The sequence below is a fragment of the Podarcis filfolensis genome (assembly GCF_964270895.1).
Source record: "Podarcis filfolensis genome assembly, chromosome: Z".
NCBI classification, from domain to species: domain Eukaryota; kingdom Metazoa; phylum Chordata; class Lepidosauria; order Squamata; family Lacertidae; genus Podarcis; species Podarcis filfolensis.
Window position 1 is genome coordinate 38,325,589 of NC_139617.1, and position 14,653 is coordinate 38,340,241.

Sequence of the window (14,653 nt, forward strand, 5' to 3'; positions counted from 1 at the left end):
CTCTTCGAGAGATGCAGAGAGTTGTTAGCAGATCCCTATTTCCTTCTTAGAGCTACAGTGTCCAGGGTTCTCCGGGAATAATAATAATAATAATAATAATAATAATAATAATAATAATAATAATAATAATTTATTATTTATACCCCGCCCATCTGGCTGTGTTTCCCCAGCCACTCTGGGCGGCTTCCAACGAATATTAAAAACAATACAGCATCAGACATTAAAAACTTCCCTAAACAGGGCCGCCTTCAATTGTCTTTTAAAAGTGAAATAGTTGTTTATTGCCTTGACATCGGCTGGGAGGGCGTTCCACAGGGCAGGTGCCACTACCGAGAAGGCCCTCTGCCTGGTTCCCTGTAACCTCACTTCTTGCAGTGAGGGAACCGCCAGAAGGCCCTCAGCGCTGGACCTCAGTGTCCGGGCAGAACGATGGGGGTGGAGACACTCCTTCAAGTATACAGGACAGAGGCCGTTTAAGGCTTTCAAGGTCAGCACCAACACTTTGAATTGTGCTCAGAAACGTACTGGGAGCCAATGAAGATCTTTCAGGACTAGTATGATATGGTCTCGGCAGCCACTCCGAGTCACCAGTCTAGCTGCCGCATTCTGGATTAATTGCAGTTTCCGAGTCACCTTCAAAGGTAGCCCCACACAGAGCACATTGCAGCAGTACAAGCAGGAGATAACTAGAGCATGCACCACTCTGGCAAAACAGTCTGCGGGCAGGTAGGGTCTCAGGTACTGATGGTTTAACCAGTCTGGGAACTGTAGCTCTGGGAGGGGAATAAGGGAAATAACGGCTCTTAGAACCCTTAACAAACTCCAGCTCCCAAGTTGCTTTGGCGGAAGCCATAACTGTGTAAAGTAGTATCATAGTGCCTTAAATGTATAGTGTGGATATGGCCAGGGAATGTTGCAGGGTTCTCCTCTACACCATCACAGAGATCACAACCTTTGTGGGACTTGTGGGTTCTTTGGCAAACCAAAGAAACTGTTGTGGACGACAAACCAACATACATACAGTCGTACCTCGGGTTACAGACGCTTCAGGTTGCGTGTTTTCAGATTGCGCACTGTGCTGAACCCGGAAGTACCGGAACGGGTTACTTCCGGGTTTTGGCGCTCGCACATGCGCAGAAGCGATAAATTGCGCTTTGCGTATGCACAGAAGCGCCGAATCCCGCACGTGCTCAGACACGGTGCTGCGGGTTGCGAATGCTGCAGGTTGCGAACGTGCCTCCCGCATGTATCACGTCTGCAACCCAAGTGTCCACTGTACTATTAACTCAACACACATCCTGTTTTATTAGCTACAATACAATGCTTCTTTTAGGCCTTATTTCAATTGGGGAAGTGGGGGGAGGAGATGCTATGGGGACTGGAGAAGGTTTTTTGCGGGGGCTGTGTGGGTCCATGAGTACCCCACTGTTGATACTTGGTATAGCTATTTTTGTGTGCTTTTAAATTCCCCACAAAAGGCGTCAGATACCAGTGTTCTCTCTCTCTCTGTCTCTCTCTCTCACACACACCCCAAACACCCTCCCCGCCTTTTGGCTGAAGTTGCCCAACTTGAGCCTTCAGTTACGAGAAGGTATTATGTTAAGTCCAGTATGTTTACAGTTCTATGATGGAAACTCCAAATATTATTTACTTCATATAGCATTCTCTCTGCCATGGCAGAGCTGGCTTCCAAAAATAAAGAAAAAGAAGAAAAAGATAACATCTCATTAAGCCAAAATGACAATTATGAAAAAAGGTTTTTGGGTCCCCCCCCAACCCTTATATAAAAAATACTTTACTATGTTGGATTAACACCAATTTAAAAATTACTATAAAGTGACACACAATTTTTTCTCTCCCATAGAGCAATTTTCAAGCCAGCTGCTAATAAAGCATCTTAGCTGTAAATGATAATTCAGAGGCTTTTAGATAAAGTGGTGCATGGAAACGGCTGAGGAAATTGATTTAGCTTCTTGCAGAAGATACTGCGAGAGTGACACATTTTGTTTAATACGCCAGCTAATGTAGTCCTAAAAGCCGAAACAACTGCCAGTTTCGCAACCCTAAATTTTGTCATGAGAGATTAATGAAAACATATATATTCATATATATATATATATATATATATATATATATATATATATATGAATGAATGAAAGAATTTTTTTTTAATAAATGAGAAGATGGGATTTTAGCAGAGAGGCCTGAAAAGTGGCAGTAAAAATGGGAACATGGCTTGCCAATTTCTGTACATTAATTCTACGCAAGACTTTTACATTGCTGGAAAGGGCTCAGTGTGGTAATAATGCTTCCAGAGCTCTGACCTTCTAATTCCCGGGTGGGCAAACTGATATCCCAAACCACTGAGCTGCTCTGAAGGTGGGAAGGGGCCAGCCTGGTTGCCCTGAAGCCTTTTGTGATAGGCTTATACTGGGTTCTCAGAGGTCACATTCATGCGGTACATTTAAAGCACTTTGATACCAGTTTAAGCAGTCGTCCCCGTCCCCGTCCCCCGCAGATTCTGGGAGCTTGTTAAAGGTGCTGACAGTCGTTAGGAGACCCCTGTTCCCCTCAAAGAGCTACAATTGGCAGAGACCCCTGGGAAGAGTATTGTTTAATCACTCTGGGAGTTGTACCTGGGAACAAACCACAGAACAAAAAATTATTTAGGGGAAGCCATAACTGCTTAAATTTGTACCATAGTGCTTTAAATATATGGTATGGCTGTGTCTATAGTGTGGCACCTAGTGGGAGCTGGGAAGCTATCCATTCCCGTGAAAAGTGAACTGGGAACAAACTACATATCACATTAGGACTGAGAAGCACACCCTGGTCAACAAGAGGGCCAGTTCTAGGTTGGGGGGGGGGCTTTCTTTGTCAGTGAGACCTGATAGCCTTACCTGGTCAGGCTGACACTGCTGAAAGCAGTGATGGGTGCTGGACATGACCACCCTTTTAGCTCCCCTACAATGCTCTACCAGAGAGATGACAGGTTGGGGGAATCGTGGGGAGTTAAAAGGCTGTCCGGATCCAGTCACTGGGTGCTGCTCTGAGAGTTGGGCCACAGAACAAATTAAGGGATGGGGCCAGGGCAGGCACTGTGGCACTGGATCCTGCCAGGGCCTTGGCCGCTGCCCAAGGATGCAAATGAGTGTGTGTGAGGAGGAAAAGGTGTAGGATTGGTGTAACAAAGGAAGCTGGGGCTTACAGGGCCAAGGGGAGGAAGAGAAACAGGCAAGCACAAGGGGTGAGTAGGGGCCGTGCATGGCTCACCCCTAAGCTCCCTGTGGCACAGACAAGGAATCCACAAGAAAGGGAAGTCGGTACAAGGACGAGGAGGAGCAGAAACCAATCATGATATCCCCTTGGGAGGGAGCTGATGAAGAGCTGTTGAGGCTATTTTTGCCCAGCCCCTGAGTCGTGCAGAGGCTGGAATCCCGTTCAGCTCTCAGCATGTCCAGGTATTTGCTAGTCTGCACACAATACTGAACAACATACCTGAGAACAGGTACAAACTTCATGTAATAAGGGTCAGGGTAGTAAAAAAGGCACCACAGAACTACCCAAAGTCCATACCACAGCTTGGTGAAATGGAGGGTGAACTGGTCTGCTGCTAGCAGAGCTTTGGTTTGATTTGGACTACAACTCCCATTAGATGCTGTAAACTTCCCCTCTGATTAAACAACAACGTTAACACAACGCTGGCCATGCAAATGGGTGCTGCCTTGTACTGTTTGTTTCAGCTGTTGAGTCAACATTGACTAGCTTGTTCACGACAGGCATGCTCCACTACCAGACCAGCTCCCCAAGCAGTAGTGGCCCCAAAGCTGTCCCTGCAGAGAGACTGATCTGCAGAAGATACTCTCACAACTATATAATCCATGTGGCCAAGCAGTGACTGGTGGAAAGGTGCTTCTCTGGCCAGCCAAGCAAACTGTGGAACTCCCTTCCCCATGAGGGGGGACCAAATGATGAACTGGTCCCAAGTTTGGGCAGGCTCTCCCTGGCCCTGGGTGTAATTTACGCGTATGCAATTTCAGCAGGCAATTTTAAATGGCAAGGATGAGAACACAAGCTTTCTTTTTTTCTTTTTTTAAAGGGTGAGACCTCCAGACTCTGTCCTTTAGTCTTCATAATAACAGAGTCCATTTAATAGAGAACTGGTGGGGTGGGGTGGGGTAAACCAGATAAAATATGCTCTGAAAAGCTGCATAATCACTCTAAATAAAACGCAGGGAGGGAAAGGTTCAATTGGGATACAAGGATTAAGGCAGATGGCCCCGTCATTGCAATTTCACACCCCAATGCTGTGCCACGCAAAATCCAACAGGACTTCTGAAACTGTAAAAAGTAAATCAGGCTTGTTTGACTTCCTTTGTGCCTCACAACAAATGGGATCTCTCAGCAAATGCAACACTGCATGCCACAGTAACCACACCAGTCCTACGCAGGTAGGTGGATGGTAATGACTCCTCCGGAGTCATGACAGTGTTTTTCTACTACAGATTCCCAGGTTAATGTGACCATGCTATGGACTATTATCATAACATATAGCCAAGAACACAGCTGAACAAAAAGTAATGATGCATGCTCCAGATTCAACTTTCCTCTTTCAACAAGCCTTCTGAGCAGGAGTTTTTTATTCCGATCAGAATCTCAAACTGTTTAAAATTGGTTTTATATACAGGCATCCACCCACTTATGCGGGGCTACGTTCTGGGCCCCCGCATGCATAAGTGAAATCATGTAAAGTGTTGTTGTTGTTGTTGTTTAGTCATTTAGTCTTGTCCAACTCTTCGTGACCCCATGGACCAGAGCACGCCAGGCACTCCTATCTTCCACTGCCTCCCGCAGTTTGGTCAAACTCATGCTGGTAGCTTCGAGAACACTGTCCAACCATCTCGTCCTCTGTCGTCCCCTTCTCCTTGTGCCCTCCATCTTTCCCAGCATCAGGGTCTTTTCCAGGGAGTCTTCTCTTCTCATGAGGTGGCCAAAGTATTGGAGCCTCAGCTTCAAGATCTGTCCTTCCAGTGAGCACTCAGGGCTGATTTTCTTAAGAATGGAGAGGTTTGATCTTCTTGCAGTCCTCTAAAAAGCATCTTTAAAATAAAAAGGGAAGGAAAGGGATAAAAGATTTTCCTTTATAAACCGAGGGAGCGAACAAACCTGGCTCCAGCAGACCTGCGGGGCTTGAGGTCTTTAGGGGGAAATTGCATGGGAAGCAGGGTTGGGTCAGGTTTCCTTCCTGGGTGCTGCCATTTCCCCCCTAGGAGCCCTTGCTCACTTTCCATGCAAGCAGATGCCTTCACTGTCACCACCTTTCTCTCCTCCTCCTGAGAAGGTCAGTCTCTCAGGTATGGCCACGTTGGGGGGGACGGACGGTGGCAGGGAGCCTCCACTTGCTCAGCGAGGCTGGTGGAGGGAAGCCAGCAGGAGCAACAGCAGAATCCCAATGGTGGTGAAGCAGCGGGTGTCCCCTTTCCGTTGCCCCTGTGCCTCTCGCCCCATTCCCTCCCTCTTCTTCCTTTCTTCTCTCTACAGTGGTACCTTGGGTTAAGAACTTAATTCGTTCTGGAGGTCCGTTCTTAACCTGAAACTGTTCTTAACCTGAGATACCACTTCAGCTAATGGGGCCTCCCGCTGCTGCCATGCAATTTCTGATCTCATCCTGAAGCAAAGTTCTTAATCTGAGGTACTATTTCTGGGTTAGTGGAGTCTGTAACCTGAAGCGTCTGTAACCCGAGGTACCACTGTACTGGTAGTTGTCTGGCCGGCCCTGTCTTTGGGGAGCCCAGCTTGGCACAGGAGGGTCTCCGGATGAGCTCTACTTCAGTCTGTCATCTTCAGAACTCCAGCTCTCTCCCGTTGTTTCCCGGTATGATTCTACTTATTTATTTCCTGTCACCACACAGATACACAGCCACACACGTGTGTACATGGGGGGATGCCTGTATAAGAACCTTTAGTCCAGCATCTTGTTCTCACAGTAGCCAACCAAGGTGGAAAATCCACAAGCACAAGAGCAACTCTCCCCTCCTGCGGTTTCTAGCATCTGGTATTCAGAAGCACTGCTCTCTCCGAGGAGGCAGAGTAAGGCCAGCATGACCAGTGTATGTAATGGTTTCTATATATGTAATTCTTTTACATATAACGGCATTGTGAAATCGTTTTGAGAAGCATCACAGGAAGGGATACATAAATGAAGTCTAAAAATAAAAGTCATTGAGAGCCTCTTTCAAATGCTCAGTTGTGTAACTAGAAACATGAACCCTGGGGTAAGAGCTATGGTGAGCCAGGGTTAGGGCTTGGACTTGGGAAATGGCAGGTTGAAATCCTGCCTCAGGTTTTGTAGAGATATTCCCCTTTCTCTCTCGTAAGCAAGAAAGAATGCCTCTTTCAAGATGGCGTTTGAAAGCCTAACCTTTTTATAAGGGATGAATGAATATGATCTACTGGTTTATTAGCTTTTTAATCTATCAAAAACTGTAAGCTAATAATCTCTGCTGAATAAAAGCATTGATTTTGAATCAGAAGTTCATTTGATTAATTGATTAAAACAGTTTTATTGTTTACTATGATGAATTGATTTCATTCTCTGCAACAATTTAATAAAATTTGCAGATTCAGCAGCAGCACTTTTTAATCGAAACATTTAATTGATTAATCTAACATAGGGTGGCAACTTTTTTTTCCCTGTTGAGGGTCTCATTCCCTTGGGGTAAACGGTTGGGCAACACATGCTGACTGTTCAAAGCCAGCAGTTGGCAAGAACGAAGTTGGGGTATGCCTCCCTAATCAACCTCCCTTTACTCTGGTTGTTGTGGAAGGAAGAGGCTGCTTTTGCAAGGGGTCTCAAGTGACTGCTCACAGAGGCTTTTTGAAGGTATGGCAAGGGCTGGAGGCTGTTCACTCCTCATCTCACCAATGTCTTGACTACATTTCTCAGCCTTGATAAACACTGGATAAAGGGAGGCCTCTAAGGTGGGGTGGGGGGCAACCTCAGGCTCAGAGGTGGCTGAATCTGGCCTTCTAAATTTACTCAAAAGAAATTGAGCTCAAAGGAGATCCTCAAACTTAAGACACTTGCTGATTTTTTGACATCTGATAAACTTCACAACTTGTTTTTATGTGTGTTGCGCCTAAATATGGCAGACCCTCTCACTTAGAGCTGCAAATTTAAGCAATTAAGATTTGTAGTTAGGTAAAAGTCTTGATCTTTTTTGTTAACTGATGCAGTTTTTTTTATTATACTGAACTGTTTAAAAGCATTAATAAATATGAATAAAAATATACTTGTTCTAATGGCACAAGATTAGACAGCAATGTCCTCTCAGACCAGCTGATTATATGATCAAATCAGACCTCTCTGGACCTCTAAGAGGGGCTGTTCTAGGCCTCTCTATTGGTCTTGCTTCTCACCCTCCTTGTGTGTTTTTTGTTCCTGGCTAGAATATGTCCTTGAACTCTGATAATGCCTTTTGATTGTCTGTGAGTAAGATAGAGGTGTGTATGTACGAAACTAGCCTCCTATACAAATGTAACATTAACATTTGTTGCCCCGCACACTTTGGCTCCAACCAACACCGGCATGTGGCCCCTGGAAGGCTGCACAGAAGGAATGTGGCCCTCAGGCTGAAAATGATTTCCCCACTCCTGCTCTAAGGCACCCGCACTGTGAATCAGTAATACAAGTAAACATGCTCATTTATTAACTCCCTTGATAATTATCTAGAACCCATATCTTTGGAAAGCTGTAAGAACCAACCTCACAGGCAACACTGCCACTGACTTCATTGGAAGAAATGGTGCAACAACAATGTGATATATAAATGAACAAAATAAAGGGTACAAAATCAATGATATATATATATATATATATATATATATATATATATATATGCAAATGCTTGAATTAGGGAGGCAGAAATCTGACCCTCGGCTGCACAGAGAGGCAGTGGGGCATGTGCCCCATGTGACTCAGGGTGCTGGGGTGTATCTGTTTGCCCCTTACGATAGATAGTAAGCGTCACAAATGCCATCTTCAAGCAGCTGAGTCAAAAGGGTTAAGGCCCATGAAACAGCACCCACGCAGGAGAAACAGAATTAGCAGGAAGTTGGAGTTGTTGGAGAATATGTGAAGCTCTAAGTAACAGCTGAGTGGCAGTGTTGGCAACAGCAGCTGGCATGTCAGGAATAGCTATGCGAGGATCTGGAAGGGAAAAAACAACAAAACACCAGAAACACCCCCCCATGCCCCTGGGGTGGTGGTGTAATTTCAGTGGAAGTGGGGAGGGAGACCAGCATTCTGCAAGCAGGCACCTTCCAGAGCTTGCGACTACAACTCCCATCAACCCTGGCCATTGGCCATGCTGCCTAGGGGCTGATGGCAGTTGTAGTCCCAACAATGTCTGGAGGCACCAGGTTGGGGAACGGCTGGTCTCAAGTCTTTGGATCCCACCCTATGCACCATTACTAGGGAGCAAGCCCCACTGACCACAGTGGGGCTTGCTTTTGAGTAAAAGTAGCATTGTGCTCCAAGACTGAGCCACAAAGACTAAATAAAACAAAAACGGAATCCCCACACAGTAGATTTTAAGAGCCTTTGTTGAAATTATTTCATGTGCATTCTTAAGAACATGGACCCATTTCATTGTTTGAAGTCACAGCCACTGCCATGATTCTGAGAAATAGCACCTTTCTCAAATGCACCCTTGACAGGACCTTTTGCAGAAGCAGAGCAAGGTATTGTGTTTAAACTTTTTTTAGTTTGCTTTTCCTTTACAGCAGGGAAAGAACAGAAATTATTAGGAAAACCACTGACAAAGAAGAAGAAAAGAAATAGTGAGCCATCTATGAGATATGAGCTGACAATATGAACACAGGAAACAGCCTTAAATCAAGTCTAGCTGCCAGCACCAGGATCCCCGGATCAGGCTTCCGGGATGAATTCTTCCACTAGATCGGAGCCTGGGACTAAGACCAGTCCCATGTTATAGAAGCGTTCTGCTTCCTGCCTGCTCCCCTCTACCAAAGACTGACAGACTCCCTTTTATCTTTTAGGGGCATGGCTTCTCCTTGGCCCCTCCCTCCACACAGATTGGCAAAGTGGCTCCCCATCCCCCAAGAAACCAACACACGAGTCCTTTACTTTTAGGGGGTATGGCTTCTTCTCAAACAGGTTGCAGTTCCAGGCTTATTAGGAACTGCCTTATACTGTCAGACCATTGGTCTATCTGGCTCAGTACTACCTACACTGACTGGCAGCAGCTCTCCAGGTCACAGATTCAATCCCCTGGATGGTATCCAATGCCAGTCCTTCTCAGAGTAGACCCATTGAAAATACCATGCACGACTAAACTTAGGTTCATTACTTTCAGTGGGTTTACCCTGAGTAAAACTTGGAGACCTCTTGTATGAAACCCTAATGAGCCACTGCAAATGAATGTGGACAACATTGGGCTAGAGGGACCAACCACCTGACTCTGTCTAAGGCGTGTCCTAAGGGAAGGGCTGTAGCTCAGTGCCAGAGCATCTGCCTTGCATGCAGAAGGTCCCAGGTTCAATCTCTGGCAGCATCTCAACAAGGCTCTGATGAGTGTGTGGCAAAGGCAGGGGGACGGAGGCTAACTCAGGAGAGAGGGGCAGCAGTTTATGGGGTTTGGTGCCACCCATGAGTCAGGAGCCTGGGCTAAAGGAAGGGTCAGGGTCCAAGCAGTCAAGAGATGGAGGTGGGGGCGCAGGAATAGGCTTTTCAGGTGAGGGGCGGGCTGGTCAAGTCTCCACTGCCCTCTTCCCTGCTGTCTCCTAGAACCAGGAGGGGCTTCAAGAGGGAAGCGCAGAAGAAGTCTCAGGTTGCATGCACTCTGCTTCTTCAGATGAGGGTACTTAAGCTAGGGGGGAGAGGGGCATGGTGGTCAGCTGCTCAGTTGGGAAACTTAATGCCAGCTATGTAGTCATTAGGGGCATGTGTATCCAGTGCACCTTAGGAACTTCTGGAAGCACATGATTTTGTCAATAAATAATTAAACTGCTGGCTGCTTGCCTGCCTTGGCTGGGTGTGCTCAGGACACATCTCCAGGAAGGACTGTGAATGTCTCCTGCCTAAAGCACATCCAATCAGTGCAGACAATATTGACCTAGAATGGACCCAATGATCTGACCTAGTGCCAGGCAGCTTCCTATGTTCCTGCCTTGGGAGCAGTGCAAGAAAATGACAAAACGTTAATATCAACAATACAGAAGACGAAATCTTTAGCCTTGCTGCTTCAAATATCAAATCAAGGGCAGCCCATACCATGACCCCTAGATGTACTGGACTGCAACTTCCATCGTCCCCAACTGCTGGCCAAGCTGGTGGGGGCTGATGGGAGCTGGAGCCCAACCAAAGCTGGTAAGCCACCCGTGCATCAGAGACCGAACAAATCTCCTGTTTCTCCAAGAAAATAACAACACAAGGTTAACCATGCAGCACCCCCACAAAAAGACCCACATTCCCTTATTACTTCAATGTACTAGTATATTGCTTAATGAAAGTTCTTAATTGTAATTCAATTAATTACATACACAGCTTCCCCAATTACATTTTCCAATAAGACATTGGCTGTGGTACAGGTCTAAAGGCACTTAACCAATTTTAATATATTAAGACCAATTTCCCTTGAATACTAATTACTATCTAACGATGAAATGAGAACCAGGAACTTTCCAGAAGCTGGGTGGGAGGTATAAAAGTAAATTAAGCGTGAATAGTTGGGGGACCTCGTAAAAGAGAGAGAGAGAAAGAGAGAGAGAGGAGAGAAAAAATAGGCAACGGCATTCCAAATACGAGTCTTACTGTATGTTTCAAAAGTCCCAAATATGGGAAGTGTTTTGTTAATCCTTTTGACAGCAGCAAGAGCTCTGTGGAAAAGGAGACATCTTGCTGTGTATTTGTGCTAACGCAAAGCCCTCTTTTTTAACTTAATCCCTTTGAAATATAAATGATACACTGGCTGAAAAAGAGAATTTTGGCTTGCATTTCACTAGCATCTGTTCAGCTCTGTGCAGAGAATGGATGGATATCCTCTCTCACACACATATATCACACACAATCATATATTGCACATATACATATCACACGCACATTACATACGTACCGTGAGTGGATCATCTGAAATAACTCTCGTACTGAAACTCCTTTATCAGAATAAACAACTAACTTTAATTACAGCAGCTAAAATTAGACCGAAACGTATCGTGCAATTGCAGCCACTTCCAAAGGATGTGAAGAGCTCATTCACAGCTGTCCAATTCCTCACATTTTCTTTCCCCTCCACTTTGATATGCCTTAAATACTGAGTTAAGAGAAAAGAAGCAGCAAACTTAAACATATTGAGCTATGAGATAATGCCCTCTTAAACAAGAGCCAGTGTGGTATAGCGGCTAGAGTCTGGGACTTGGACCTGGGAAATCAGGGTTCAAATTCCCACTCAGCCATGAAGCTCTCTGGGTGATGCTGAGGACCAGTCACTCCCTCTCAGCCTCACCTACCTCACAGGGTTGTTGTGTGGATTAAATGAGGGGGTGGACCAGGAATGCCACCTGGAGCCCCTTGGAGGAAAAAAGATGAGATAAAGATATGATAAGCAAGGAAGCTCACTGGAATCTAATCCTTAGAAAATATAAATTAGTTGGCTTGGGCTGTTTCTTTACTTGTGTGCTTATTTATTTAGAATACTTACATTATGCTTTATAGCTTCAAGAAGTTCTCAGAGACACTTACAAAAGACCTTCAGAAGTCTCATGATCTCTGAGTCAAGGGAGTGGACTTCACTCAGCCCATGATGGTCTACTGACATCAGACAGGCTCTTTCACCAAACTCTTTTTGGGGCCTGCTTAAAACATTTTTGTGTAGACAAGCTTATGCTACTTTAAACAGTTATGGCTTCCCCAAAAGCATCCTGGGAGCTGTAGTTTGTTAAGGCTGCTGAGAGTTCTTAGGAGACCCTTAGTCCCCTCCTGGAACTACAATTCCCAGAGTCCCTTGGGAAGAGGGACTGAAAGTTAAACCACTATTGAGAATGCTAGTTCACCCACCCACCTTTCAGATTTGGCCTGCGAGGTTGATCTTGATAAGGATCCAGCCCATGCAGCTAAAATGGTTCCCCACCCCAGTATGTAAGAATGACCTGATTGGTCAATAAGCAATGGATCTGGCGGGCTGGCTTAAGAGATTAAAGATTATGTGGTTTAGAAATGCTTTTAAACAAATAAAAAGTAGAAGGAATGCTGGTAAAAGCCTGAGAAGAAGGGGTCAACCTCTGTAACAAGCCAGGCCATCCTTGCTCAGGTTTCTTGGAGCAGAAGGGTAGATCGGTGACTGGGGCAGGAGAGAGAGGGAGAGGGAAAGGGAGAGGTTCATAACAGGCTCGTAACTTCACAAGCACAGAGGTTAGCAGAAAACAGATTAATCATGAAGTGATAGGGTGCAGACTATTTAACCGAAAAGGTATGGAAATCAATCACTGTAGTTTTGGAAAGAGAAGTCTTTCTGGCAGGGAGGGAAGATGGCTTTGGGGGTGGTTGGGAAGAGGAAGGAAGAAAATAAAGAAATAGCCAGATCTTCTTCCAACTTTGCTTGCCCAGCCTGGGGGATCTAGAGGACATAAACAATGTGACCTTAAGCAGCTTTTACGAGAGCGCAAGAGAGGGAGGGAAAGGGCCAACAACGTACTATTCTCGCGGACGAGGCAGAATTCCAAAGTGCTCTGGCTTTCCAAGGTACAGTCTAAGTCAACAGGGACGTTGGGCTCGTTCTGCTTCTCCAGCCGGTACTGAGGGCCTGAAAACAGACAATACATTTACAGGATTTCTTTCAGCTTGGGCAGGGGGGAAGGGGGTATTTTTTTGGAGGGAGGGGAGAAATAAAACATTGAAGCAGGGGTGGGGAACCTCAAGCTCAAGAGTCAACTGTGGCCCTCTAGGCCTCTCTATCTGGCCCTCATAACTCTCCCCGAGCCACATGCCACACTCCCTTAGCCACACAACCTCATTGGCTCTGGCTCATACAGTATTTTTGATTGTCCAGAATATGTCCTTGAACTCTGCTGAAACTTCTTGCTTCCACGGATGAAACAGAGAGAGGGATGTTTAGAAATTAGCCTGCTGAACAAAGATAAAAATTTATCCCGATTGCTCTGCCCACTTCTGCCTCTGGCCCTGCCCACCACTGGCATGCAGCTCTCAGAAGGTTTTCCAGAAGGGATTGTGACCCTCGGGGCAGAAGATGGTTCCCCACATCAGCATTAAAGGACTCCAGATGAGACAGAGTCTGAACAGATAAATAGTGAAGACCACATTTAGTTATTTATACTTCTTAACACCTCCCCGCCTTGTAAGGCAGACCAGTATTGTTCCCATTTTAGTACTGAAAGAATGTAGATGTAGAGCAAATTGATTTGTGCACCAAGAAAAATCCCACCCACTAATTCCATGCCTTTAGGAGGGATCTGAATTTAGTAATCTGGCAAATTCCAAATGGTGTACCAGGGTGCATTGGTGTACCATAAGGGAACTTGTGTGATGGGACATAAAGTTAATTAGATAATTAAAGACTCCTGTGATCATATTGCACCTGCCCATTCAGAGATGCACTGCCGTCTAATTCTGCTACATTGCACCGAGATATGAATGTATATCTTCCCGCCCTGGGAAAAGGCTCCCTTCTGTGTCTGTGCATGAGTCATGATCTGGCCTACCCTCCCTTCCAGGAAGTCTTCACTTGAAGATAGAAAACTCTTATACCTCTCTGCATCAAGTATAAGCAGATCATTCAGTCCTTCTAGATAAAGAAAATGTTCAGCACCAGATGAGGTTGCCTGCTGCACCTCTTTATAAGTCTCTGCTTTGTGCAGGCTTCTTCCTAATCAGGAATACCCAGATCAGCAACAACCAGGCCCTCAACTCAGTGAAGGAAGAATCTGCTTTGAGGGCAAGTCATTAAATATTACAACACACACTGGAAATCAACCCCTCCAGTTTTAATGCAGAAAACAGTAACAGAGATTTGGTAAACACTGTTCTAATTCAAAGGCATGTGATGACCATTCTCAACCTTTGACTCCTTTAAGGCTCTGAAACGCTTCTCCTTCTCTTAAGAATTTGTGGAGTGGCTGTAATGGGTTGCAGGAGGAAGGTGCAGAGAAAAAGAGCAGACAATGCTTTCTCTGGAACGGGAGTTAAGTGTCTCATCGTAATCCTCTCATAATTCAAACTCAGCAAAGCATTTACAAATATTTAAAAAGCACAGGCAAAAACAAAAACGGGCGCCTCGGACATCACATTGGTTACGAGATGGAACGTGTTAAGACAATTAATTTCAAAATTTACGGCGGCTGGGTTTCAATTATGGCTCCTCTGCCCTTCCTGCTCTCCCTTCCTCCTCCCCCCCCCCCACCCCAGTCGTGTGAAGAGTACTCTCCCTGTGCCAGTGTAGTTTGCTCTTGATGCAGCATTGATTTGTCGGGGAAAATGAATACTCTCCCTCTCTACTCTTGGTGACTTTCTTGAACAGATGCAGAAAAAGCAGCCGATTTGTGGGCTGCAGGGGGGGAAAGCGCAGCGAGTCCCCATGTGGCTGGCGCAATCAGAAATGGCACATGTAGCTGGTTCCAG

At 45.6% G+C, this 14,653-nt stretch overlaps 1 protein-coding gene across 18 annotated transcripts in view; it reads right to left on the minus strand.

Moving 5' to 3' along the window:
- Positions 1-14,653, minus strand: part of MAPKAP1 (MAPK associated protein 1) — a 180,867-nt gene that overhangs the window by 41,647 nt on the left and 124,567 nt on the right. For 13 of the 18 annotated variants that reach the window (XR_014543995.1, XR_014543996.1, XR_014543997.1 and 10 more), the window contains one exon: positions 12,714-12,821. The exons of the other annotated variants lie outside the window; for them this stretch is intronic. Coding sequence is in view for 5 of the 13 variants with exons in the window: in XM_083597008.1 (XP_083453134.1) it covers positions 12,714-12,821 (108 nt within the window). In the remaining 8 variants the exon portion in view is untranslated. The remainder of the gene's footprint in view (positions 1-12,713; positions 12,822-14,653) is intronic. 18 annotated transcript variants of the gene reach the window in all.